At 36.5% G+C, this 26814-nt stretch overlaps 1 protein-coding gene across 1 annotated transcript; it reads right to left on the bottom strand.

Annotated features, from left to right (window-relative positions):
- Positions 1 to 1772: 1772 nt before the first annotated feature.
- LOC120637165 (protein CASC3-like) lies at positions 1773 to 26593 on the bottom strand. The gene is made up of 18 exons (XM_039908840.1): positions 26359 to 26593; positions 26001 to 26078; positions 24088 to 24188; positions 21913 to 22057; positions 20539 to 20633; positions 19179 to 19310; positions 17540 to 17779; positions 16058 to 16151; positions 14750 to 14882; positions 14333 to 14566; positions 13618 to 13700; positions 12679 to 12765; positions 11695 to 11782; positions 10941 to 11002; positions 9653 to 9742; positions 8404 to 8519; positions 5704 to 5789; positions 1773 to 3460 (listed from the first exon to the last, which is right to left on the bottom strand). The coding sequence occupies exons 1-18, from the start codon at positions 26446 to 26448 to the stop codon at positions 3288 to 3290; spliced, it is 2127 nt and encodes a 708-aa protein (XP_039764774.1). The 5' UTR covers positions 26449 to 26593; the 3' UTR covers positions 1773 to 3287.
- Between the last annotated feature and the right edge of the window lie 221 nt (positions 26594 to 26814).

Genomic DNA, 26814 nt, shown 5'->3' with positions numbered 1-26814 from the left:
GACAATCAGTTTAGCTAAGTTGAAATTTGTGTATAAACTAAATGACGAAGCTATATGAAAACTTATTGCGTTTAAATTCTATAATCTTGATTCGATCAGAAACACTGTACATTATTTAGTAGTTCTATTTAATTACAAATCGATTGAGCAAAATATCGATAGCATAGACTAATATTACTCTTATATCACCATTTAACGTTAAGAACGGAAAAGACGTAGTGTATTTAATAAGTAATTTCATTGATTAAACAATATAATTGATGTGGTCCAATATTTCTCCTATGGTATTAGTTAGTAATAATTGATATTATACACATTTTTTTAAACTTGCACTCAATTATATTTATTTGTTAACTCAAGTCTAAGATATATCTACGAGGTGTTTGTTGTATTTAATAATATTCCGAAGTGCCGTGAGCCATTTCGAAGGGGTTTGTCAGTAACGCTGAAATTAAGATAGTTTTGTGGATGACCCGTACGATTGTACGATAAACTCGACTAACAAAGTGGTCCGAAATACGATTTAAGATTTTTATGCGGAACTGCCATTTAAGTTAGCATTATTACAATGTAAATGAATTCTCAACTTCTATAAAACAACTAACTTTCTTGGCATATTTCCAAAACAATATCAGAATCGATGGCATAATTTGTTATAATATATATATCTCAATCAAAATCATTATTTCCAATGAAAATCTTATTAGTCGTAACTCATACCGCCCATAGGCGGTAAGTTACAGAAATTCTTATTTGTCATATGTGAATAAAAAACCAAATAACTTACGGCTTTAATAAAACATTCCCTTTAATATGGTTCACGTCCTCATACAAATTTGTTTTTCAAGATTAAACAAATTTAGCGACTTTGTGATCTTTTGTTTCACCCTCAACAAATGTAAAATTTGGAATCATAAATCAATTGATAATTAATTCGACACATCGCTATTTTTTTCAGAATAATTTACTCCCACTTAATGAACAATCAGATCCTTCAATTGAAACTGTAGTAGTATAGTGTATACAGAAGGAAAACAAAGTATATTTAAAAATATGGATATATTTTTTTAAAACATTTGATTAATTATATACACTTACTATTCAATTATTTGGAAATCCTTTTATGTTGTATATTTCAAAATTTCTGGTTCAACACTATTAGAAATAAATGCATTGCACAAAAAAAAACTTATTTTTATATGAACACGATTATAAAATTAAACAAAAATAAGCGACACTTAAAATTTGAATTGTATATTTGGACAACATATTACGACTTCCACTTCTAGATATATTCTAGTTTAAACTATCAACATTTTATTAGGATATGATTCTACTCATATAGACCTCAAATATAAACTGGATTCACAAACTTAAATAGAAAAATCAGATAGTAATTTCTAACACTGATGGTCGGGAAAAACATAACAAATATTAAGAAATAAACTAATTTTTTACTGAAACTGATATAACCCTATAAAGTAAGTGGGCTTTATAATCCACAAAATGAGAAATTTAAAATCTTCCAAAATCGTTATCGTTTGGTTTACAATAGAATACACTCCAATAGTCAAGACAAATATAAATTTAATCTTTAATAAGCGCATCCCACACTAAATAGAATATATAAATTTTTACGAAATTTGCCTTAACCTTTTTTCTTACTTTTTTACACCATTGAAATTGATGTACATGTGAGCAAAATACAATTTTTAGTCTTCTTTATTTTTTCTTTGTACAACCAATTTATGAAATTCAACGTATTAATAACGTATTAAAATAATCTCATTTTACTTTGGCTTTTCTGACAAGAAAGATTTCCATTTTTGAGTTGTGAATCTAGTTTTCTATTAGGAGATAAACATTTTGGTACTACTATAATAATTTTAAAATTGTTTACTATCAAACCCTGAAAATAGCTAAACACAGCCAAAATAGTATTTAGAAAAGTCTATTCTTGTTCAATAAAAAGATGGTCACCTTACATACTTATCCTGTGTCTAATTCATTATCTTACTTTTTAATTCCTTATGATGAAAAGAGCTAGGGCCTAGTAGTGTTTTCACTATCACATAGTACGGATACACACACATCTATAAGTAAAATTTGTAGAAAAATTACGTATTCTTTTTATTGCTCTTTAATTTCCCTTTTCATAAAAGAGACCAAACATCTTTTTAACAGACCATCTTTTAGTACCGTGCGAGCTGGAAAGACAACTATAATTTGGAAAAAAAACAACATAACGCAATCAAATGTCTGAATATTAGTTAAACTTTTAAATCAATAGGTCATATGGTGGCATAATTTAAAATAAGCCAATAGTGGAACATCGCGTCTAATATTAGAGTGAGCCAATCAGAAAGCTTCGCGATTCTCACATTATCGCTGCCGTTCTAAGATAATCGAACCTTTCAGCTCGGAACTAAATTCTCGAGTATTTTTATATATAAAATAGTGAAAAATTTAAGTGACAGGTATGTTAGTTACAGTCACAGCCCATGAAAATCTGCAGCATTTAGATTCTGCGACATTTAAATTACCCCATATCATTATTTTTATGACTTTAGATTAGTAAAGTAGTGCATTATCCAAATGTGGGATACATTTGGATACATTTGAATGCACTACTTTAAACACAAAATGAATATATATGAATAATCTAAAAGGATGTGAGAGAGCCACTTGGCGAGTGTCGCGATGTATAAAAGTTACAGGATATGGAAGTGAAGAAATTAACTAACTAACTTTTCTTACTCTCATTATGCAGAAACAATAAATCCCTTTGCCGTATGTGTTCGGGTCGAATTTTGTTATTGATTTTAAATTTAAACTAACTACTTATAAGCTAGAGAATTTAAAGTTACCAACAACCGCGTGACCAAAATTAAATAAAAAAGTCGTGGTCGTGGTATTTAAAAAATATTTACGTTATTGGATTAAACAACGTATTAAATTGATAAGCCTCAATAAGATATTTTATCGTTTTTTTTTAACTTTGAACTACTGTAAAGATTCGAAATTGCAGATAAACAATGCGTATAAAATGGGCGTGGCTTGGCGTGGTGGACGATACAAAAAGCCACTTTTTTATCGTCCATGATTAAGTACAAGGAAACATAGGTACAAGATTTTCTGCTAATATTAGACATGATGTTTAACGCCTTTTTTACGGGTTCCTTTGAAAATTCGGCTTAAAATCATAAGAGTTCTTGATAACAAAGTTGTCGTTTACTCGCACGGCGTACAAGAAATTATCTCCTGTTATAATATTCATACATTACCTGTCAGGCTTCCGCACTATCGGGGTTCTCACTTTCCGTTTTCTCCGTTTTTTCCGTCCTCTCCGGTTTTGAGTCTGTTGATATTGAGCTTGATGTTAAGCTGTTAGGTTGGGAGGGCTCCTTACTTTGTGGTTCTTGGGAATTTCTGTTTTCTTGAGCCCTATCCTTCGGTCCGTCTGGAAATACATAGGGTGAAACTAAAACAATCTCTTTATTGAAAGATAATAAATCACTAAACTAAGCTAAATCAACCATTATTTCATTTTAAAGTGTTAACTAACTTATAGATATGGCGGTTTTCAACCCGCATATCAACGGCTATTGTGGCCATAAATAGAATCTATAACTAAAAATTGATATTTATATGCAACAGAACTGGTCAATGCCAATGCCATTCAAAGCAGCATTTTATGAATCCAAAATTTACAGCACTCGTCGATCATTGGTCAAGCCCAACATATACATATTCTACAACAACAGAATTATGAAATACTGTTAAAGGGTGCATAAGTATATTTCATAAGTAATCACCCTGTAGAAATATTAAATCCAAGGAAGCATATTTATTTTTCCGTAAAAACTAATTCAAAGCAGCCTAAGTGTTTACTTATAACAACCCTATATTAGATAAAAAAAATCGACACGTGCATATACGCTACGCGACGCTAATAAATTGTCAGGAATTACTTGATTTTAATTTTGCATTTTGATTTCGTTCAGTAATAAAAACTACAAAGGCTTACTCAAATGGTTTATTTAAAAAGCATTAGCGTTTCGGTTTCACACATAAGTCTCAGAGACAGAAATAATAGCCTCTGAAGCTTTTTTTCACACTAAGTAGAAATAAACTAATTAAAACTGATATAACCTAAGTTCGTTACTTTGTTATCTATTTTGTAAGCAACAAAGTATCTTATTTTTTTTGGATCGCGTAGAAATATTGCCTACATCTATTGCTTTATTTATATCTTGGAGAACGAGCAGCAGCGTCCTCTGTGCTACTACTACCATGTCAGCTTCAAAAACTACTATAAAAACTCGGTCGCATACAGTTATTCGATACGTATTTACTAACAGAATATATTTAACTACAAAAATATAATATAAAAAAATAACTATAATTACTAAAGTTACTTAACTTTACCTAAACTACACAAAAAAACATAAATAATAGAAATATGATTATCTATAATACCAACATTAAAATAAAATTCAAAATAAAATGGAACTTCTCTGAGCCTTCTTGCATACTTCTCTTCTCATTGGAAATTAAATTTCTTGATTTTTACAAGCGTTAAGCCATGATTGTAAAGAAAAATTCGGCCAACGAACCAACTCTTAATGAATAGAAAAAAATACAATTGAATAAACCAAATTAAATTTTTAAGAAATCTTATAATTTTACTACTGATCAACAAATATGGAATGCAAAAAATCCTAATATCTTTTTGAGATCGTCTATGGAATCTTTTTACAGCGATTGAGTAGCGATACTATCGCAAAATCAACGCGATAGTCACTATGCTCAAGACAGCATTTAGTCGTAGATTTTTTGTATTTCTCGGACTCCCTACCTTTATAACAAGTTACATCATACCCTTTCTCTGCACACTCTGAAAACTTATAATTATAAAAGTATTTATTTATTAGTAACCGAAGATTTATTGTAGATTCTAGTATAATTTACTGGGTGAATTGAAAATCCTATTTATCAATTTATCACATAAATACAGCAACGCGTCATACATACAGCAAGCACACACACTAATTTATGTGTTATGTTTAAGTACTTTTGATTCTGTTTTGTTTTTCTTTAAGACAATAAAGCATTTTTTCATTTTAATTTTTTATATGCTGCCGCTTCACTTATACCCGGGTTACCACTATTTTGTACCGTCGTGTACTACAAAACATCGATCAGTACTTCCCGCTCTTCTTATTTATGAAAAACGATGCAAAATCGATAACATATATAAATAGCCCGTTTTGGCCATTAGTGTAACGCGATTGTTTAGCGTCGCAAACGACTTTAACGGAAACTAATATATATACCAAAAATGTTACGCATAGCGGCGACCGGCGACGCGGCTATAAAAAATGTATGGGACATTTATTCAGGTCGCGCGAATTTGTTCCTTAACCAACACGTAAGATTAAATCGCCCAACTGAATCGCTGCAAAAAGTTTGCCGCATTACAAAACTATGACATTGCGATCAGTTCAAATAAAAACTTTGTAACGCAACTTTGTGGATTCTACACTAATTATCTCGTTGGATTAACGGAAGGCTCTAAATCGGATTGATTGTATTTTAACCATTTTCTCATATCGTCAACCAATATGTAAATAACAAAAACGAGTACAACAAGAAATGTGTTTAAATTTAATATTACGTAAATACATACAAAAATACACTTACCGGAACCATGGGCGGGCCAAGGCTTCCGTACGAACATGTTTTCAACAATTCGATCTATGTTGTCCTTTTCAGAGGAATTTACCTGCCTGTAATAGGAAAAATTGATTATTATCGTGATCCCTACTAATTTTATAAATGTGAATGTAAGTTTGTATGTTACGTTTTCATGCAAAAACTACTAAACCGATCACCACGAAACTTTGTACACATATTCCTGAAGGTATTAGAAGTAATATAGGATGCTTTTTATCCCGAAATTAAGCTCAGTTCTCGTGGGAGAGGGGACCAAAGTGTTTGACGATTTTAAACCAGGCTCCTACATACATAAAGTGCTGCCACATTTATGTAATTGACGGCCGACTGGCGCAGTGGGCAGCGACCCTGCTTTCTGAGTCGTAGGCCGTGGGTTCGATTCCCACAACTGGAAAATGTTTGTGTGAAGAACATGATTGTTTTTCTGTGTCTGAGTGTTTATTCTGTATATTATAAGTATTTATGTGTATCATATTCATAAAAATATTCATTAGCTATCTTGGTACCCATAACACAAGCTACACTTACTTTGGGGCTAGATGCCGATGTGTGTATTGTCGTAGTATATTTTATTTTTTATTTTTTTATTTATGAGGCACATGTCTTTCGAAAAACAAAAGCGGACGAAGTCGCAGGCAACAGCTTGTAATAAAATAAAAAGCCTAACTAGTAGTAGAGCATTTTGTGACAGAGCTCGTCTAGGGTAGTACTGCCAACTTACTTATGCTACCAAGCATGGTTGCCGGTGTTATAACAGGCAAATGAGGCTTAACCCGGAAAAGGGCGGCAAGTTGCAGGACTTGTTCTTTGCATGCCCTGCAAAGTTTTGCTCAGTTTAAATGCGATAGTTTCCCACTATAGAAGAGGTATTATAGCTTTACCCTCCACGCTACTCCATGGCACATTTTTTTTTTTTTTCGACAATACACACACCGCCATCTAGTCCCAAAATAAGCGTAGCTTGTGTTATGGGTACTTAGATAACTGATGAATATTTTTATGCTTAATATATATAAATACTTATAATATACATATAAACACCCAGACACTGAAAAACATTCATGTTCATCACACAAACATTTTCCAGTTGTGGGAATCGAACCCACGGCCTTGGACACAGAAAGCAGGGCCGCTGCCCACTGCACCAATCGGCGGTCAGATTGGCGGGATCAAACAATTATACTAAGATGTTAGTAGCAATAACCAGGGACGTTTGGTTAGGAATTATCATCCAAACCAACCGTGTCGTCATCATAATTATGAACATATTGCCGGCCCACTACAGGCCGCGGGTCTCCTCTAAGAAAGAGAAGGGTATAGGCCGTAGACTACCATGCTGGCTGAGTGCGAATTGGTAGACTTCACACGCCTTTGAGAACGTTATAGAGAGCACTCAGACGTGCAAGTTTCATCACCATGTTTTCCTTCACCATTAAAGCAAGTTATGTTTTAATTGCCTTAATTAAAACGCACATAACTTCTACAGTTAGTGGTGCGTTCGGGGAATAGAACTCGGTCAACGCAATAAAAGACCGAAACCCTAGCCACTAGGCTGTCAACGCGTCATACATACTAACATACTGGCCCACTAAAGGTCTCCTCCCACAATGAGAAGGGATTGAGGCCCTAGTCCACCACGCTGGCCCAGCGAGGGTTGGTGGACCTCACCTGTGGGAACTTTATGTAGAACTCTCAGGCATGCAGGTTTCCTCACGATGTTTGCCTTAACCATAAAAGCGAGTTATATTTTAATCGCTTAAAAAACGCACATTGCTTCGAAAAGCTAGAGGTGCGTAATGGGATTCGTACCCCCAAAAAAGTGGAGTCAAAGTCCTATCCACTTCCCTTCCCCATCTCCAATCGTTATTGAGATCTTTGTAACAAGTAGATCTTCAGCAATGTACTCATTTACACCTTTCACTCACTCACACACTCATTTCACATTTTTGAAAAGCAGGAGAATATGGAAGTATTGCAAATTACGCTTTATTGTATTGGATTAGTATTCCCAAGAAAATTGAGTCAAAGTCCTACCCACTGGCCTGTACCGCTTCCCTATCCCCAATCTTTATTGCGATCTTTATAACAAACAGATCTTCAGCAATGTACTCATTTCCACCTTTCACTCAAGCACTCATTTCACATTTTTGAAAAGCAGGAGAATAAGGAAGTATTGCAAATTAAGCTTTATTTTATGGGATTTGTACCCCCAAGAAAGTGGAGTCAAAGTCCTACCCACTGGCATGTACCGCTTCCCTATCCCCAATCTTTATTGCGATCTTTATAACAAACAGATCTTCAGCAATGTACTCATTTCCACCTTTCACTCAAGCACTCATTTCACATTTTTGAAAAGCAGGAGAATAAGGAAGTATTGCAAATTAAGCTTTTTTTTATGGGATTTGTACCCCCAAGAAAGTGGAGTCAAAGTCCTACCCACTGGCATGTACCGCTTTCCTATCCCCAATCTTTATTGCGATTTTTGTAACAAACAGATCTTCAGCAATGTATTCATTTCCACCTTTCTCTCACACACTCATTTCACATTTTTGAAAAGCAGGAGAATCTGGAAGTATAGCAAATTAAGCTTTATGTTCTTTGTATATCATGGAATTCCGCAAAGTAACGCCTGCTTCTTTCTTTGCTTGCATTTAACGTAGGCATTACCGCTCAGAATGTGCAGGCCGAACGATAGGGATGGCTGCGGTGGGACGCCGCGGCTGTCGCGGTGGCAGATCTTGCTCCGTACAACTGTAGTACGTCACGCCGCCCGCTTGCGTGCCCTGCATATTAAATTTTACTTCAGGTACTCCACTTTTATTCTACTACAAGTTAGCCCGTGACCGCAAGCTAACCCTTAGTACAAAACTTCAAATACCATAGAATTAAAAACATACAGAACCCAAATTCAGCCATAATTGCATGAATTGCGTTGTGTCCAATAACAGTGAAAACGCCCCACGCACGTCTGCGGCGGAATGTTGCTAGCTTGAGCTAGTAAACGTTGAGAGCATTGGAGGTAAAATAATTACTGCCAACTGCTAAATAACCACCTGTTCGAGAAACACTACTAAAGCGGAGTGGTTTTTTATCCTTTAATATTAGTCGTGTACACGGCTTCTGTATGTTCTTAATTCTGAGCGTCTTCATTAATGCTCAGATTTGCCTGCAACTGTCCATCTCAGGCTTTGGTAAAAAAAAATCAGATTTCTTCCTTTCTTTTCCATCAGTATTTTTTTTTTGTGCTTTGCCTACATTTTAATTTCAAATAGCGATATCATTTTGTACCGATACGCTAAATCGCTAGTCAGTAGGGTGGTTACTGGAGAAAATTCAGAATTTATAAATTACAAGTTGTCCCTGCCAGGCATTGAACCCGAGACCTCCAGCATATATGACCATAGCGCTCACCACTGCGATAGGGAGGTAGTTACGAACGTTTAACTCACTAAAGACATGGCGGTATTAAAAAATTACCGGTATTATAACTAGACACCTTAATTATAATCAAAATGGCAAAAAAAAATCGACGAACTATATAAGCGGGATATGGTTGAATCATTATCATCAATAGCCTATAGCAGTCCACTGCTGGACTAAATATCCCTCCCGATAGGTTGGTCTGTCCATAATAACCACGCTCGGCAGACGGTTAGGTAATCTTAGTAGATGATAGCAATATACATATTAATACATAATATAAGTGTATAATATTCTCTTAGTTCTTTAGTTATTACAAAAGTGGTGACTACTGTGTTCTGACTGGTCTTCCGCCAAATCATCATCCAATGCCGATACAAAGGTTTTTAAACATCAACGTTAGTATTCTTTTATTTATTCTTTTCTCGCGAGGAATATTCAAAATGTTCAATCCAAGTATTTTACAAAGAATTTATCGCGTAACTCTCGAACTTACATAGTTATGGTGCTGATAAAGCTGGTGGGGATATGCCGCCGGTGGTTGGTATATGGGGGCTGCTCCGAACACGCCGCCGCTACCACTTTGCTGTAATAAAACGCTTGCCTTCAATTTGGAAAATGGTAACTGGTTAATATCCGGCTAACGTTGTTCGCATAGGGCGCCGGCTATGAAGAAGTCGGCGCCCGTTTTGTGAACAACGTTAGCCGGTACGAAACCTTCATCATCATCACCACATCAATCCATTATCGGCCCACTACAGAGCACTCCTCCCACAATGAGTAGGGATTAAGGCCGTAGTCAACCACGCTAGCCCAGTGCGGATTGGTGGACTCCACACATCTCTGAGAACATTACGTAGCTCTCTCAGGCAGGTTTCCTCGCGATGTTTTCCTTCGCCGTTGAAGCAAGTGATATTATAATTAGGTACTTAAAATGCTAAGTTATGTACTAAGAAAAGTTAGAGATGCGTGCTGGGATAAGAACTCGGCCCCCCGAATGTGAAGTCGAGCTCGTACCCAATGCACTACCACCGCTTCAAAAGCTTCCGACTATTTTTTATTGGGTAATTAATATATATTTAATACCTATATCTACTAAATAGATATTTGTATCTAATAAATAGTTATCTTAGTTATCAATTATCCGCTCCATTGCAATAACCATCGTAGGTTTTTCGCAGACAGACCTTTTCAACAGGTGGTGAAAAAGCAGTCAAAAACAACAGCAACTAGGAAGTTAAATATGAACTATAACTGTTACAAAGATGGACTTGATAGCTATTGGTAAATAAAGTCAATTTCATAGAAGATAAATTTTATCTGTAAATCGCCATTAGAGAATAAGGCAACCAATTCAGCGGCGGCCCGCAACCGTCACCAAAGTTTTTCATATCTACCAGCTGCTAGGGATTAATTGTCCCACTAGGCCGCTTTATAAGACGCCGCTCTCTGCTTTGATTCCTACGAATTGTTCCCACTTCACCGCTTCCACGGCGCCTCTGCTTTGACATTAGTACCACGATGCCGCGTGCTTTGCTACGTTGCCCCACGCAGTGCTGTAGCTTTTACAGAAAATGTATGTTCTTTATGGAGGAGGTAGGAAAGTTTTTCCTGTCTCCTCCAGAAATACACAAAGTCACAATGGAGTTAGCACGCGCTGCATAGTGGCACTAATATCAAACCGGTGAAGTGGGAACAACCCTGTCTTGAGAAAAGCAAGAACTTCCCCGAATAAATGTGGACAGATACTTATTGTTTTCATGCCACCTGCGAAGTATATTTACCTGCATATATTGCGCCGGTAGCATTGCCGGCGGCGCATATCCCTGTGCGGGTTGTAACTGACCTGAAAAAATAAAATTTATTTTTAACGTCGTAGTATTGTTTAAGTTACTAAATAATTAGATTGGACGGATGAACACAAAACGGATCTTCCGAAATTCTCCACGCACGTTTCGCTTGGACACTGAACCATCCTCAGAATATTGTTGACTTTACAAATGATCTTTGCAAAGTCAACACCTGTTGTAGTGTTTGAAAAATAAATAAATTATAAAATTGGTCGTACAGATTTGGCTGGTTTCCGCGGATTATAGCCATTTTTATAAGTGTCTCTGGAACCAATAATATAGTGCTTTTAGCAGTTCTAATTTTAATTCCTTGGACACTCGTATTACTGCATCATACTAACAGCGCCAAAATGGCGCCAATCAATTGTTGAGAAAAGAAAAAGAGAGACGCCAGTCCAATGGCAATAATAGAGAGCAGTTCAAATAACGTACATTGAATGATCGAATGAATACAATTTTATTGTATAACTCATAAAAATACAGAAAAATTGTAAATAGAAAGTTTACACAATGTATACGATTTGACGGATCTCATCGCTACATAGCGATCTCTTCCAGGCAATGGCGCAAAACTCAAGAAGTGAGGTAATTAGTACATATAAAAATATATATATAATAGTCATAAATATACCTATTACACATTTGAAATTTTTGACGTACATGTCATGTCATACATATTGGCTCTTACCTATAGGGTGTGGTTGAGGCATGTTGTGCATTGTGTGATGTGGATGCTGGACTATTTGCTGCTGATCCAGTATTCCGAGTCTAACTTGCTGCAAAATATAACAATGTCATACTTTACAGGAATAAATCCGTATGGTTCACTCGCTCAGATACATATCGCGTTTTAAATGCGGCCGGCGACTTATGTATATGGCGGGCTTCAGCGATTTCTAAGATGTAAGAAATTTAAAACTACCTATATACTACGATAATCATCGCCATCCAGCCTCAAAGTAAGCGTAGCTTGTGTAAGATGACTGATGAATATTTTTATGAAGAAAATACATATAAACACCCAGACACTGAATAACATTAATGTTCATCACACAATGATTTTCCAGCTGTGGGAATCGAACCCACGGCCCAGGACTCAGAGAGCAGGGTCGCTGCCCACAGCCAATCGGCCCTCGTAAAGAAAACACGCGATTTTATTTTTTATATTACAACCCCCCAACACTCGAAAACACCAACCTTTTATATTCTTGTAAGACCTCGACTGGTAAGACTTAAATTACATAACTATTAAATGAAGTTTATCATTTTATAAATATTTTTATTACTGTTGTTTATTATTTAAATATATAAGTGCTAATTAAATTAAAAAACGTAAACAAAATTATATTCATATTTTGCACATGATACAATCAAATGTCGTTTTTAATTCATTTTAATTACATTTAACATGCATGCAAATAATTATGTTTACTTGATTGTTGTTATTAATTTAAAAGGACAGTATTTAATTTAAAAGAAAGAAGTATGTATGGAATTCCAAAGGGAAATGTATCCTGTAGCCGATGGATGTCTAATTGAAGGTTGGTAACACTAGCTTTTTATTTAAAAAAAACGTAATATTTTAAAGTTTTGGCTGGGGATGGTTTCGTTACTTTGTAAATTCCAATGTCACATTTACTTATAAACTAAACTAAAGTCATAGGAAACGAACCTGTTGCGTGTGCTGAGGAGGCTGCTGTAAGGTTTGGTGCGGCGGCGACGGCCCGTGTGGAGGTTGCGTTACTGCATTCCTGTGTACCTTATAAGACAATGACATTTATTTAAGCATTTTTGAAGATATACTTCTTTTGGCACGTTAGGGAAATTTTTACGATGCGCGCGCATACCGTCACAAAAAACCGACACCATGAAGTTAGCTATAGTCAACATTTTAGTTTTTCTAAAAAAGTTTTGACAGTTGACTTTCTATAATTTAAATCATACCTTTTTTCTATTGTTAGTGTAATTTTTACTGCAAACGTAGATAGTGCGAAAGATAATTTTTAAAAAACGTTTATTTTGTAACGCCAAATAAGTATTGCTTCCAACGCGTGTACCAGAGTACACACACGGTTTTTTTTTTATTCCACAACCTTAGTTAAGGAGTATTGCAGTTATATTAAACCAATAACCCTAATCGGTTTCTAATCGACATCGAACTCTAAATCTTAAAAGATGTGCCGATAAGCATATCGGCACATCTTTGTGGCTAGGGAGGTAACTAGCCGCGGCCTTTACCAGACCAGGAAAAATTCTGAAATTTCCAAATTGCTCCTGCCGGGAATTGAACCAGGGACCGGGAAAAACAACAGCGGTCGCCGCTGCGTCAGGGAGGTCGTCATAACCATCGTCATCGTAGTCAAGTTCAACCTTTTTGATATAGATAATATTTACTAGTTGTACTCTTCTTAAACCTTCCATTGCGCGTAACATTGATAAATAGCACTTAAATAAACTTCTGTTTAAGAACTGTGTTGTTCCATTTACTGATGCAAAACGGATATTAGGCGCTTGATTCCATCCCACTTCTGATATGTGAACGTGGTATTTGCAATTGGTACGGCTACGAAATGTACCAAAGAGGAATGTATGTGAAAATGATAATAAATACCGGATGCATGATCTGTTGGGGATGCATATTTTGAGGTCCCGGGCTGCCTTGGTGCTGTGGCGGCTGAGTTCCGCCGACAAACTCTATAAACACAAAAATACCAAGATTGAGAACTCATTTCCGATTTTACTATAAAGATTTTTTATCAACCTTGCTTGTAACTGAACCACTCAGGTTGGCCATGGCAAAAGGATCCAGAAGTTTTTTTTTTAATAGTTACAATTCACAGACTATAAGACGATGGCCAATCTGAGCGTAAGTGGTGTAACACTTCGCAGGGCACGTAAGGAGCACGACCTGCAACATGCAGCCCTAAAGAAGAAGAAGCCTCAACCCACGGCTTTCAGATCGGAACTCAGCTTAGCGGCAGAATTAAGCGAGGCGCGGCGGTAGTAACGGACGAGCTAGTAGTAAAGCTTTTTGTGACAGTACGACGAAGTACATCGCCATGCTTATTCTTGGCGCAAAACAGCATTGCTGTGTTCCCATCTGAAGGTGTTTACCGGTGTTATTACAGGCACACGAGGTTTGTGGACACAAGGCGACAGTTATCAGGACCTGTTCCTCGCAAACCCTGAGAAGTGTTTCGTTGTTTATAGGCGATAGGTTTCCACGTACCATGCAATCTGGTACGTGGAAATATTACAATAAAGTAAAACAATATTATTTAACTTTTAAAGCGTCATCACTGTTACAAACTACAATATAAACATACCACCATGATATCTATGCTGTTGTTGGGACGGCGGTTGTTGTTGCTGTTGCGCCGGCTGTGTCTGCTGCTGTTGTGGTGGAGGTTGTGTCGGCGGTTGTGTCTGCGGCGGCTGCTGTTGTTGTGTCTGCGGCGGCGGTTTTTGTGTCTGAGGCGGCTGTTGTTGCGGGGAATAAGTCTCCGCTAGCGGCCTTTGACGCAGACTGCTGTAACGCTTGCTGCCACCACGAGATTCTCCTATTGTCAAACAACAAAAAATAAAAATGTTACTAAGGTTGCACTGTCCGTCTGTTCGTCTGTCCGTCAATGGGCTTTTCAATCTGTTTAACTGCAATAACGGGTTATAAGCCTACTTCAGACTTTTCAATAGATGTTGAAACAAAGTCAAACATGATTAAAGATAAGTCACTTTTTACTCACCGGCCGTCGCTTGTTGCTGTTGTTGTTGTTGTGGCTGCGGTTGTTGTTGCTGCTGCGGTTGTTGTGCATGTTGTTGTGATGACGGCTTTTGCTGTTGCGGCGGCTGCTTCACCGCGTTACTCTGAAGCTGTGGCTGTAGGACACACAACAAACTATTCATACGATTATGTTGTAGAGTGACACATATTTTAGTCAACATCATTACTAGTATTTTTTTTATTATATATACAACCACAAGATAGACCTTGACTATTTTGATGATGCACTCTAACATGGTAGCGGGCTATGGACCTGTAAGGGGCAGTGGCGTGCACTTCATAGATGCACAAAAGCACTGCATACCCTAAAATGTATGTATAACTCGTGTAAGAGGAGGATTTTTGCCGTTTTATGCAATTTTCCTGCTGTATGCATACCCTGGTAAGCAAACCGTTGCACGCCACTGGTAAGGGGTATAGTAGTTATATTTAATCGATATCTACGTGACATCGTACCGCAACGCCACATCGCTTGGCGAGACGTCTTAGTAGGTAGCGTAGTAACTAGACTATTAATTCCTAAATTTCCGGCCGGGGATCCAAACCGGGACCTCATCTCATAAGACACCGATCAGCAATGCGCCAGGGTGGTCGTCAGAAGCAAGCTTCTACTGTTGGAAATGTCCAATGTCCAAGAACTCTCTAGACTCTACCAACTCTTGAACTTTTAGCTGTGGGGTAGCCATTCTAGCATCTCGGTCCATAACATATTATCTATCTATGCCACTTCAGATTCACAACATATTGGCAATATGCTTGATGTGCTATTCGAATACTGTATGATGCAAGTAGAATTTGAATCAAAAAACCAGACCAATCGAAAACAAAACTCTTAAAGTACGAAAACATCACGAAACAGGTTATCTAGTTCGGTCTTGAACATTGATTGACCGATAAGTACCTGCTCTTATCGATGAACCAATGTCATCCATAGGTTTATCAAGAGACCTAGATATCGAGAAATATCTGCTTAAGCTTTGATCAAAATCATTTTTTTTTAAGTTTTTTTTTAAAAAAAAAAGCACGACGGAAATCTGTCTCTACGAAAGGGAGGCCGAAGCTCAAACCACTACACTTTTATAGCTTTTATAAGCTATTATTTTTTTTATATTGGATCATTAAACTGGTAACAATCAATGTTGTTATCATAAGAATAACATAAATAATAGAGAAAGACAGTCGATTGACACCTTCTAGAAATTACCACAGCGTGCTTAATTAAAATAATCTAAAAGCTAAACGACTAACAAAGCAAAATTAAAATTCAAACCTGTGTTACAAGCGGTTTCTTCTTGTTCAACTCGGTAGGCACCGGTCGCTGTTGAGCCACCGCTGCATTCACCTTCCGCTGGGGTTGACCTTGGCTACGACAGTAGTTATTATCTTACAAATGTGGTAAATTTGGTAAGGCTATATTTTTAATTTTACACTTTCCAGTTGGGCTAGCATCCGCGCCATGAGATAATTATTTCTACCCGTTACTCGTTTTTTTTTCTGTGGAATAGAGATAACAGGTAGATATATTTATCTCGCGGCATCACGCATCTTGCATCTTAGCACTACAAATCACGTTATTACCTGAGACACTTTTTAAAGTGAGATTACTTTAAGCCTTACATTACTCTTTACAAATAAAAAGTATTTTATAAAAGTATACATTGAACCGATCTTGATTAAACTTGTGTGCACACATGTAGCTTGTATCCTGGAGATGGGTATCCTACTTCCTGCTAATATTATAAATGTTTAGTATTATAGAAGTTTGTATGGATGAATGGATGGATGGATGGATGTAACTCTTCAACACAAAAACTACTGAACCGATTTGACTGAATTTTGGAATGGAGATAGATTACACCCTAGATTAACAAATAGACTGGGCAACAGCTGGTAGGACAATATTTATCCCGGAAAATCTGCTGGTAAAAGTTACCAAGTTAAGTTAAGTTAAACGGGATTTTAAAGCATTTGTTACCTATGCATGACTTGACCGATTAAGTTATCTTAGTGAAATTTCGCATAGAAATGGCATCCTCGAGACGGCTATAGGATACATTTTATCCCTGGAAAACAAAGGTTCCCTGCGTGATTTTTAAAAAACCAAAAACAACGCGAGTGAAATCGCTAGGAACAAATAGTTATTGACATAACAATATACTGGTCAATACAGGGCACGGGTGTCCTCTCAGAATGAGAAGGTTCTAGGCTGTTGTCCACCATGCTGGCCCAGTGTGGCTAGATTAGTGGCACACACTCCTGAGAACGTTATAGAGAACTCTAAGATATGCTCCCTGATAGTTCCCTCGCAATGTTATCCTTTACAGTTATAGCAAGCTTTATTTAATTGCGTTAATTAAACCGACTGCCGACGACCGACGGCCGACTGGCGCAGTGGGCAGCGACCCTGCTTTCTGAGTCCAAGGCCGTGGGTTCGATTCCCACAACTGGAAAATGTTTGTGTGATGAGCATAAGTGTTTTTCAGTGTCTGGGTGTTTATATGTATTTTCTAAGTATTTATTTATATATAATTCCTAAAAATATTAATCAGTCATCTTAGTACCCATAATACAAGCTACGCTTACTTTGGGGCTAGGTGGCGATGTGTGTATTGTCGTAGTATATTTATTTATTTTATTTTATTTATTTAATTAAAACGCAGATAACTCCGAAATTTAAAAATACCTCGGTTCCCCGAATTGGAATATATTTATTGTTATTATTAGCACTAAGCTAAAAGTTTTAAAAACATACTTATTATTATTAAGTGTTGTGGTGATAGTAAGGTTCTCCAAAGGTATATGTATCTTGTCCTTGCTTCGTTCCGAGGGCACCCCTTGCTTCGGTCCCGGTTTCACCACGTTTGGTTTAATAGGCTTCTGTTTAGTATTGGGTATCTTTATAGAGGCATTTCTTCGCAACTGCGAGCCACTCTCAGATGAGTCGTTAGATGCCGGCTGAGACTTTGACCTTTGACGTGGACGAGGTTTTCTTCTGCAAATTGAAAAAAACATCTGTTTAACCTAAATGACTTAATTCAAAATTCAAAAACCAAAAAAAAACACAATATAAATGACGTAGTTAACTTCACTAGATCGCCTAAATAAATGTAGATTCAGTGCCCGCGTTATGACCTGCCCCTTTCAGACAATAAATCATTGTCCCTCTTACCAACCAACCAACAGGCTCCAAAACTACTGGAACTATTTTAACCATGTTTTTGGCAATAGAAAGCTTAACTATAACAAAGTCATATAGGCAAGTCATAATTGAAAAAAAAATGGAGAATTCTTAATAAAGAATTAAGAATCATTAAGAAAATTGCAATAAGGTAACATAAAGTAGCAAAATGTTGCCTATAAAATTCATTATTTGGCGTGCGCTAAAACTATTGATGATACGAAATTGTTATGTACTACATGATTGAAAGTAAATATCCTACAAACTCTGCACCCGCCATTGAGGCTTCCAAACGCGCCTTGGTTCAAGAAGCCCACAACAAACATAGCCGGCTTTTCTTTTTGTTAGCACCATCAAACATTGTCACATAAAACTATTTAAAAAGCAATAACCAGGTTGCTTTTGTAATAGTTTAATGTGATAATGTTTGATAGTGCTAGCAAAAAGAAAAGCCGGCTGTGTTTGTCATTGATAAATCATCAACCTGTGTATGTGTGTAGAGAAACCAACATTGTCACTTAAAATCAACCTGGTTAGAGAAATCATCAACCTCTGGCGTAGGTGTTAAGCCTCATGTGCCCGTAACTACAGCATGAGCCACGACCTTACAACCGGAGCAAAGCAAAGCTGATTCCATTGTGCTCAGGGAGCGACTACAGCATGAGCCACGACCTTACAACCGGAGCAAAGCAAAGCTGATTCCATTGTGCTCAGGAGCGTCATAGCGTAGTCCGTAACAACAGGTAGATGATAACAATAACATATTTATCAACAACATACATTTAATAAACATTTTATAATACTAATCTTAAACACAGACTATATCTAAGATTTTACAAAGCTCTTCAGGCTTATTAAATCAAATGTACATTAGCGTCCCGCGCCGTAGACGCCGTAGACGCCATTTGCAAAATACTTATTATGAATGTTGTTACAATAAATTGCTGATGTGTCTTATGAATAAATAATGCCAATTGCATTTTCTGGCAGCGAGTGTCTCTCTATCTATGTTCCAGCAGCGGCTTTGCTCCGCTGGCTTACCTGAGTATTTTATCGATGAGTTGCAAATTCTTATGTTTTTGACATTTATTGCCCGACGACTCAGTTCATAAGGCGGGCACTATAGAATATCCCACACTTGGCACTCGCTTTGCATACGTTTAGAATATGAATTCGAGTGCGGCTCAAAAAATAACAATATAAAAGCACTTACCCAGGTTTATTAACTGCGTTGAGCTCAGGGAAGTCTGCAGGACTTGGTGGTTTCTTGTGAGGAGTTTGGGCTACTTGCCTCTTGTACGCTTCTTCGTCTTCCCATGTGCGTGTATATTTGTTCGGCCCGCGACTGGAAACGACATGTCAAATAAAACGCTAATACACTTTTAATCAGGACAACTTAGATCTACGATTAAGAAGTTACTAATGCCGGTGTCACTGGCTTTAAGCGACATAAAATTCGGCGACATGCAGTCTTAAATTTTCTGGTAAACTTGATACTATAGGCTAAAATAATATAAAAATAAAACATAATTGGGTAAATAAAATTACTGTAAACGCTAATGGCTGCAGCCTTCTTTTAAGGGTAGTATTACTAACCCTGTGTCAAAAGACACCGCTCTTCCATAACAAGAAATAAAACTATATATAAATTTCAATAGCAACATGCAAAATATGCAGGCTTTGTCCAACAAGACAAGCTCTCATGGTGTATTTTCATAACAATGAAAAGCAAAAAGCAAACACTGAACTCGAAATATAGTTAAAATTTAATTATTATTATATTATGTAAATTATTATAATTAATTCCACTCATGCATCATGCTCGTTAATACGAAATATAAAATAATCTACGATGACTCACTAACCGCCAATTTCTGAACCTCCATGTTGCAATGGAAATGAAATTGGTATTATAATTTATTTCAGATCATTATTAAGATAAGTTACAACAGTCATAAAGAAGTGTTAATCATATTAAAAACGGTCAAGTGGGAGTCGGACTCAAACCGATCGATACCATCGCGTCGTGCAAAATATAACAATGTGAACCCACTTGTTGAATATACCCATGTACCTTCTAAATACTTTTGACACACGGAGAGACAGACAAACGGACAGAAGAGGCATAATAAGAGGTACATAGCCTCTAAGCCTTCGGTTACGGATATATTGGATATTTACCGCTATGAGTATCTCTGCCTTTAGATGTGAGTAGTCTATTTACCTCTAAATAGACTACTCACATCTAAAGGCAGAGATACTCATCTTTACCCTACAAATACCCACAAGTAGTAGTAGTATAAGATTTGTATACTCGCAAATGATGTGGTATTCTAGTATCGAATAACTGTAAAGTCAAAGTAAAATGGACCTAATAATACTTGTCCTAGAGTCGCAAATTCTGGAATCCTGTTTTTTTTTTCTAATTATTCTTGCTATAGAAAGAAGTGTAAACAAATTTGAACTTTAAAACAAGCTTAATAAAGAGTACCTTAAGTCGAAATTGATTAACGCTTAGCAGCAAACACATCGCTGCCTGCTGATAACGTCATTAGAATCATAAGTGTACATACCCATAACGCCTATTGCGCCTGGCGTGTGGCGGCGCATCCTCGTTTCTAATATCGTACCCGTATATAGCGACAAGTTCGTCACGGGACTTCGGCACCTGGAACGAAGTAGGACGATAAGAATACGATGAAATAAGAGAAAGAAATTAAATAAAACTGATGAAAGCTTATCATCATCGTCAGCGTAATAACTACTAAGCTAAGGTAATTTTGGACCTACCAATCCATAAGTTTAAAGAATGTGTTAAAACACATTTATTACAGCGAGGTTATTATACAATTGATGAGTTTCTTAATGACAAGGTTGCTTGGAAGCATCCGGCTCCGCTTTCATCTCTCACAAGATAGAAAAATGAATGTTAAAATATAAAATGTAAATTTTTGATGTTGGAAAAGAGCAACTGCTGAGTTTCTTGCCGGCTTCTTCTCGGTAGAATCTGCCTTCCGAACCGGTGGTAGAGTCACTACACACGGACAGACTTGACGTTTCAAAAGTGCTTGTATTAGGCCTACTTGAAATAAATGAATTTTGAATTTTGAATTTTTTGAATTTTAACTGCAAGGCGGTTTCCTCTCAAATGAGACAGAGGGATCTAGGACACTGTGTTCTTACACTATCATCATATCAAATCATTACCGGTCTCCTCACTACAGGTCTCACCACTACAGGTCTCCTCCTAACATGAGTAGGCTTTAGGCCAATGAGAAGGGTTTAGTCCATAGTCCACCACGCTCGCCCAGTGCGGATTGGTTGTCGTACACTATAAAGATAGTATATACGACGCCAGTGTTCATAGGTTATTTAAGTGGTCCTTTACTACTGAGGCTAGTAAGGGTCTTAAAATTATTATTTCATTCTAAATTAAAAAAAAAAACCACAGAAGAATCCACAATCGTGCGACCATTTATTCAGTGTTTCGGATTTGCGCGGCGGTCGACGTCGGTCGGACGACGTTTCGCTACCTTCCTTCTTTTTTTTATGCCGTGAGTTTGTCTTATATCAGTTTGGCTTTTAATGTAGTTCAGTTTTTTTAAATCGCGCTAGAACTTTAGACGATAAGATTAAATTAAGTCTTTTTTTTTCATAATAATTTATTCTAGTACAAGTTGGCCCTTGACTGCAATCTCACCTGGTGGTAAGTGATGATGCTGTCTATGATGGTAACGGGCTTACCTATTAGAGGTTTCTACGCGACACCTTACCGGAAGCGGGCTAAATCACTTAGCGGCACTTATTTGACCAGACCAGCGAAAATATAAAAATTATTCATTCCAAAATTGCCCCTGCCGGAGGATCGAACCCGGGACCTCCCATTTAAAACCACAGCGCTGCGCTATGCAGAGAGGTCGTCATTTAACACGACTTGAATATAATACCTGCTCGTTCTCGTTGTATTTATCGTGCGACCATTTATTCAGTGTTTCGGATTTGCGCGGCGGTCGACGTCGGTCGGACGACGTTTCGCTACCTTCCTTCTTTTCTGAGGCGGGCTCCGACGTCGTATTACTCGGTTCTTCGCCACTGTTAGAAAAATATGAATGAAAACATCAAAATAAGTAGCACTAGATTGACTTTATTGACATTAAATTCTCATGAAAACCATCAACCTCGTTGTTCGCTCTCAAGAGTTTCATTTGTTGCCAACCGGATGGGTCAAGTTTTCAAACATTAGAATATTTTGAAAGTGTATTCGTATATACGGATAAATCGGATCGATACGACAAAAGCCATTCAATCCATGATAATGAGGCAAAATTGGCGTCAAAACGACGTCATTAAATAAATAAGAAAATACTTAACTAATAACAATCTTGATTAAATGATAATCATTGTCGATCATATGGGTGTAATAACACCCTTTAATGAACTAAGGTCAATTAGTTCCGTGTAATAAGAACACACAGATGAATGTTACAAAGATCGGTGTTTAAATAACCATATAGTGGAGAAGTGATGATAGAGCATATGGAAGGAGCTCGACTTCGCTTTCGGGGGGCCAAGTTCGAGTCCGACGCACGCACCTCTAATTTTTATTAGTTAAAATAATTAAAATATCACTTGCTTCAACGGTGAAGGAAAACATCGTGAGGAAACCTGCATGCCTGAGAGTTCTACGTAATGTTCTCAAAGGTGTGTGTGGAGTCCACCAATCCGCACTGGGCCAGTATGGAGCCAGTATGATGGACTACGGACTGAACCCCTCCTCATTGTGGGAGGAGACTCGTGCTCTGTAGTGGGCCGGTAATGGGTTGATGTGATGATGATGATGATCAATACAACCGATCAAAGTCGATTTTGCAATCAGCATTTTTATTTTCCGTTCTGAAGACGTGGTTGACCGTAATTATAGGCACATAAGGCATGAGGCTTAAATGCTACGTATCAGGACACAGGGCGGCGCGTTGTAGGACGCCTGTCTTGCATGCTGTTCGAAGTGTTGCTCGATATTGGAGATGATTTTTAATCTGCTTGGTCGATAAGTTTATTATTTTTAAAAAAACAAATACAAATAGTTAGTTATTTGACACAAAAACCAAGGTTTTCTAACACGCCCTGGTCTCTTAAACCTCACAAAAAACTTGCCAGTTTGATACAACACAGATGAACTTCGATTTGTCAAAAAATGGTAATCAAATAGTACCGATCTTTCGTGAGTGTAATAACATCCGAAGTGTACTGATACAAACACAAAATAAAAGAATAAACAAACAGAAACTTTCACGTTCGTAAGTATGGATTAGAAATATCCAGTACTAGAATAACTCGTAATTACTTCTTAGAAGTAATTAAGCAAATTAGTAGAAATAACACTGAACAGAAACTTTCTACATAATAGATTCATATTACGCTAATATACTTTTAACGCCTCACTGGACAGCTCGGCCAATGTTCTATTCCTTATTGTTTCTACAGCTGATTCTAAAAAATAATAGACAAAAAGAGGCCTTATTGCCTACCACTAAAGTTTGAAACTGCCTACAAAAAAGGTAAGACAATAACACCCGTTTGATAATCGCAATACTTCCGATTGACTGACCATTAAAATACAGTTATAGCATTGGTAAGAGTACCATAAATTCAAGCAATCACAAAAATTACGATGATGCAATTTAAAAAAACACAATATAAAATTTCATGGTTGATTGACTAACACTAAAATATTGTTTTATTATTGTTACCCTAAATTCAAAAAAGGCGCCACAAATATTATGATGTTGCCATTTTTTGCTACAATATAAAATAGTTATGAAATTAAGAGTTAATGAAGTTTATATACTAACCACAGGCAATAAACTTTTCTTTCCTCCTAAGGAAGTTATACAGAGACAAGCATGTTACTATGCATATAACAGACAACAAGGCCAAGATCGCTAATTAATGATAATCAGAGTAGGTTGCTTGTTCAAGCATTGGTGAGATGACATTGTGGCACCTGCAGGTCCAAAGATGTAATGCAAAGATGTTGTTATTTTGACCAAGAGTCTATTTAATCTAGTGCGATGTTAGGAACAATATAAAAAATGTACTGCGGAATAATATTATATACATACCCATCTGCAGTTCGATCATCGTGTTCATAGAATGTCCCCCTTTTAGGAATATATTGGGGATTGCTACGGTCTTCATCATCATCTACACGTCTCTCGCCCTCCTAAAAAATATAGAAAAACACAGTATAAAATGGTTTCATGATTCAATCAATCCGAATCCAATTCCTAAAATATTGTTTTGAAGCATTATCTTACTCATAATTTTATTATACAGACACTTAAAATACAAATGTCTACTATTTTACTATTCACAACATAGCAAGCTGATTAATGCCAGACTTTCTCTATTATACAAATAAGAGCCGTAAAGTAAAGCCTTTTACACATATAAGCAGGACATGCTGCAATGCATTGGAGTGTTTTTCCTAATTTTTGTGCTGTAGTTCATTATTTTGGAACATACAAAAGTACAAAAATTCTTAAAGGTTTTTTGTAATGCAAGGAATTGTGTTGAAATTTGCACAAACCACAATATTCTTACTAGTTAAATTTAATTATAAAATAATTAACTTGTAATCCATCGCAGTTATGTAAATATATTTTAATTACCTACTTGTACAGTAGGAATTTTATCATTTTTCCTTTTCTAAAACTAGAAAGCAGATTTTGGCAGCATATAATCTTAAAGCAAAGGCAAATGGTATAAGAATATGCAATATGTGCAGTATTGCATCCTATGGTTTAGAAAAAGTGGTTAGCACTCTAAGATACATGCTGAATGTGTTTGTTTTAGCAAGATCTTATGAAAACAGTAAGTATGTATGTAAGTAAGTAAGTAACAGTACCTAAGTTGGAAGTATAGATGTACAGACATAGTCTGTTTATTCAAGAAAAGTGTTCAGAAAAAACTAAGAAGGCACAAACATACATATAAGTTTAAGAAGCAGTCATTAATTTATTTGTTTTCTCAAAATTCCACCGGAACTGTTAGAATAAGTATTCCATGTTCATCTCCAGGATGTAAGCTATATATGTGCCAAATTTCATCATATCTGTGACTTGGTTGCACCAAACAAACACATAGACACACATTTACACTTATAATCTTAGTATGTATGCATGTATTAGTATGCTTTAAATTTTTATGATGTAGGGGAAGTATCTTAGGTCACAAGAAGTGATGCCAGCATTGTTTTCAGATTATAATTAGGTTGTGAAGTGGTCAACTCACTAAAGAACCATATTATTATTCATTATTCATATTGCATATAACTACAGCCTTACAGTAAGAGTAGGTATTTATGTAGGCATTACAAATATGATTGTTTAGTAATTTTTAGGTTGCAATGATTGGGTTCCATAAAAAATATACTTGTGTGATTTTACAAGGAAAGGGCAATCATCATGGGATGCTTATAATTGAAAATTAAAATAATTTACCATGGTATGTTTCTTGTCTTCCGTTTATACCAAATAATCATTTATTAGAAAGTAGGACATACATATAAGTAGTATATACATGTAGGTATCAATTTAGTATCAAAAAACGAAAACCTGCTTTGTGATTAGCAAGACAACACCTATATCCTTTATTTATGTTATATTATTGTATGCATGACATTATTTAATTGAATATATCCTTCACTATAGGTGGTATCACATGCAAAGTAGCTGTAACTGGTCAACATGATACAGTCAACTGTCAGGTTGATTAGATCATGTGGACAGAAAAGACAAGCTGTTACATTACCACTGACTATAAAATTGTAATAAAAGTATCAATCGTTTTTTTATATAAATTTAGACAGTAAATATAGGCATTGTAAAAAAAATAGTCTAATCTGAACACATGATGTAAGGAAATGTGTAAAACTAATTTCTGTGGCACTGTGGGCATTGTCTGTAGCTGTGCAGATCGCAACATTGTTACTTCAGATTGGAGTACTTATTTTACATGTATCTTATTAAAGTACCTGTTTGTCAGGATCACCATCAGACCTCTCCGAGTCACTTCCCTGAGAGTCGTAATCAGATTCATGCTGGCCTCCGTTCTGTAAATGTGCAGCAACCTTTAACAATTGCATCTTTACACTTAGATTATTTGTAATACAATTGTTTATATTAGTACAAGTTATTGTTTGGGACGGAACCCGAAATGTCTAACAACATCAGCAGTTTAACAGTGAATGGTATCCAATTTGACCTCAATTTTACGAAAAAGAAATGTACATTCCAATACGCGACAGCGAGAGAAAGTGCGGCGGCGATAGTTTTAGCGCCAAAATGAAAGTTCCATGCACAGATTTTGATCCGTGTGACTGTCCAACTCACATTTCCAGAGTTGTTCTGCTCGATATCTTGCGAGGTGTCGGAATACTCTCCAGAGTCATCAGGGTCTCTTCTCCTGGCCACAGACGTCATCTCGGCGTCCCCGCGGGTCACTTGTAAGACTTCCAGATTGATAACGTTAATGTACAGTTTAATTAAAACGATGTGTAAGTGATTAACGTGATAGATTCGCGTAAATCCCCTCCTTGGGCAACGGAAAATGAAAGAACGTCAAATAAACAAGAAATCTAGCGGCCATAAAAAAATTGTACTCCGTTTTACGTAGATAATAATTTTTTCCCATAAATAAAATAGTAAAAATTGGCGCATGGCGCATTATTTCATTTTATTCACGGCATTATTTATTTTTGAGAAAATTAATTACTTAAATATTTAAAGTGAAGAATTAGGAAGTTCTTACAGTGGACGTGCATCAGGAAGTTTCACTTCCAAAAATAA

This window comes from Pararge aegeria, chromosome 1 (genome assembly GCF_905163445.1).
Source record: "Pararge aegeria chromosome 1, ilParAegt1.1, whole genome shotgun sequence".
Taxonomy (NCBI): Eukaryota; Metazoa; Arthropoda; class Insecta; order Lepidoptera; family Nymphalidae; genus Pararge; species Pararge aegeria.
Note: the sequence above shows the minus strand (reverse complement) of the source record. Positions and strands in the feature narration are given on the sequence as shown.

Excerpts from the sequence above, each read along its gene's own strand:
- LOC120637165 (XM_039908840.1), bottom strand. The coding sequence starts at position 26,448 with ATGACGTCTGTGGCCAGGAGAAGAGACCCTGATGACTCTGGAGAGTAT. Across the intron at positions 11,003-11,694 it reads GCCTCAACCACACCCTATAG|GTCAGTTACAACCCGCACAG; the intron begins GTAAGAGCCAAT and ends TTATTTTTTCAG. Across the intron at positions 3,461-5,703 it reads TTGGCCCGCCCATGGTTCCG|ACGGACCGAAGGATAGGGCT; the intron begins GTAAGTGTATTT and ends ATGTATTTCCAG.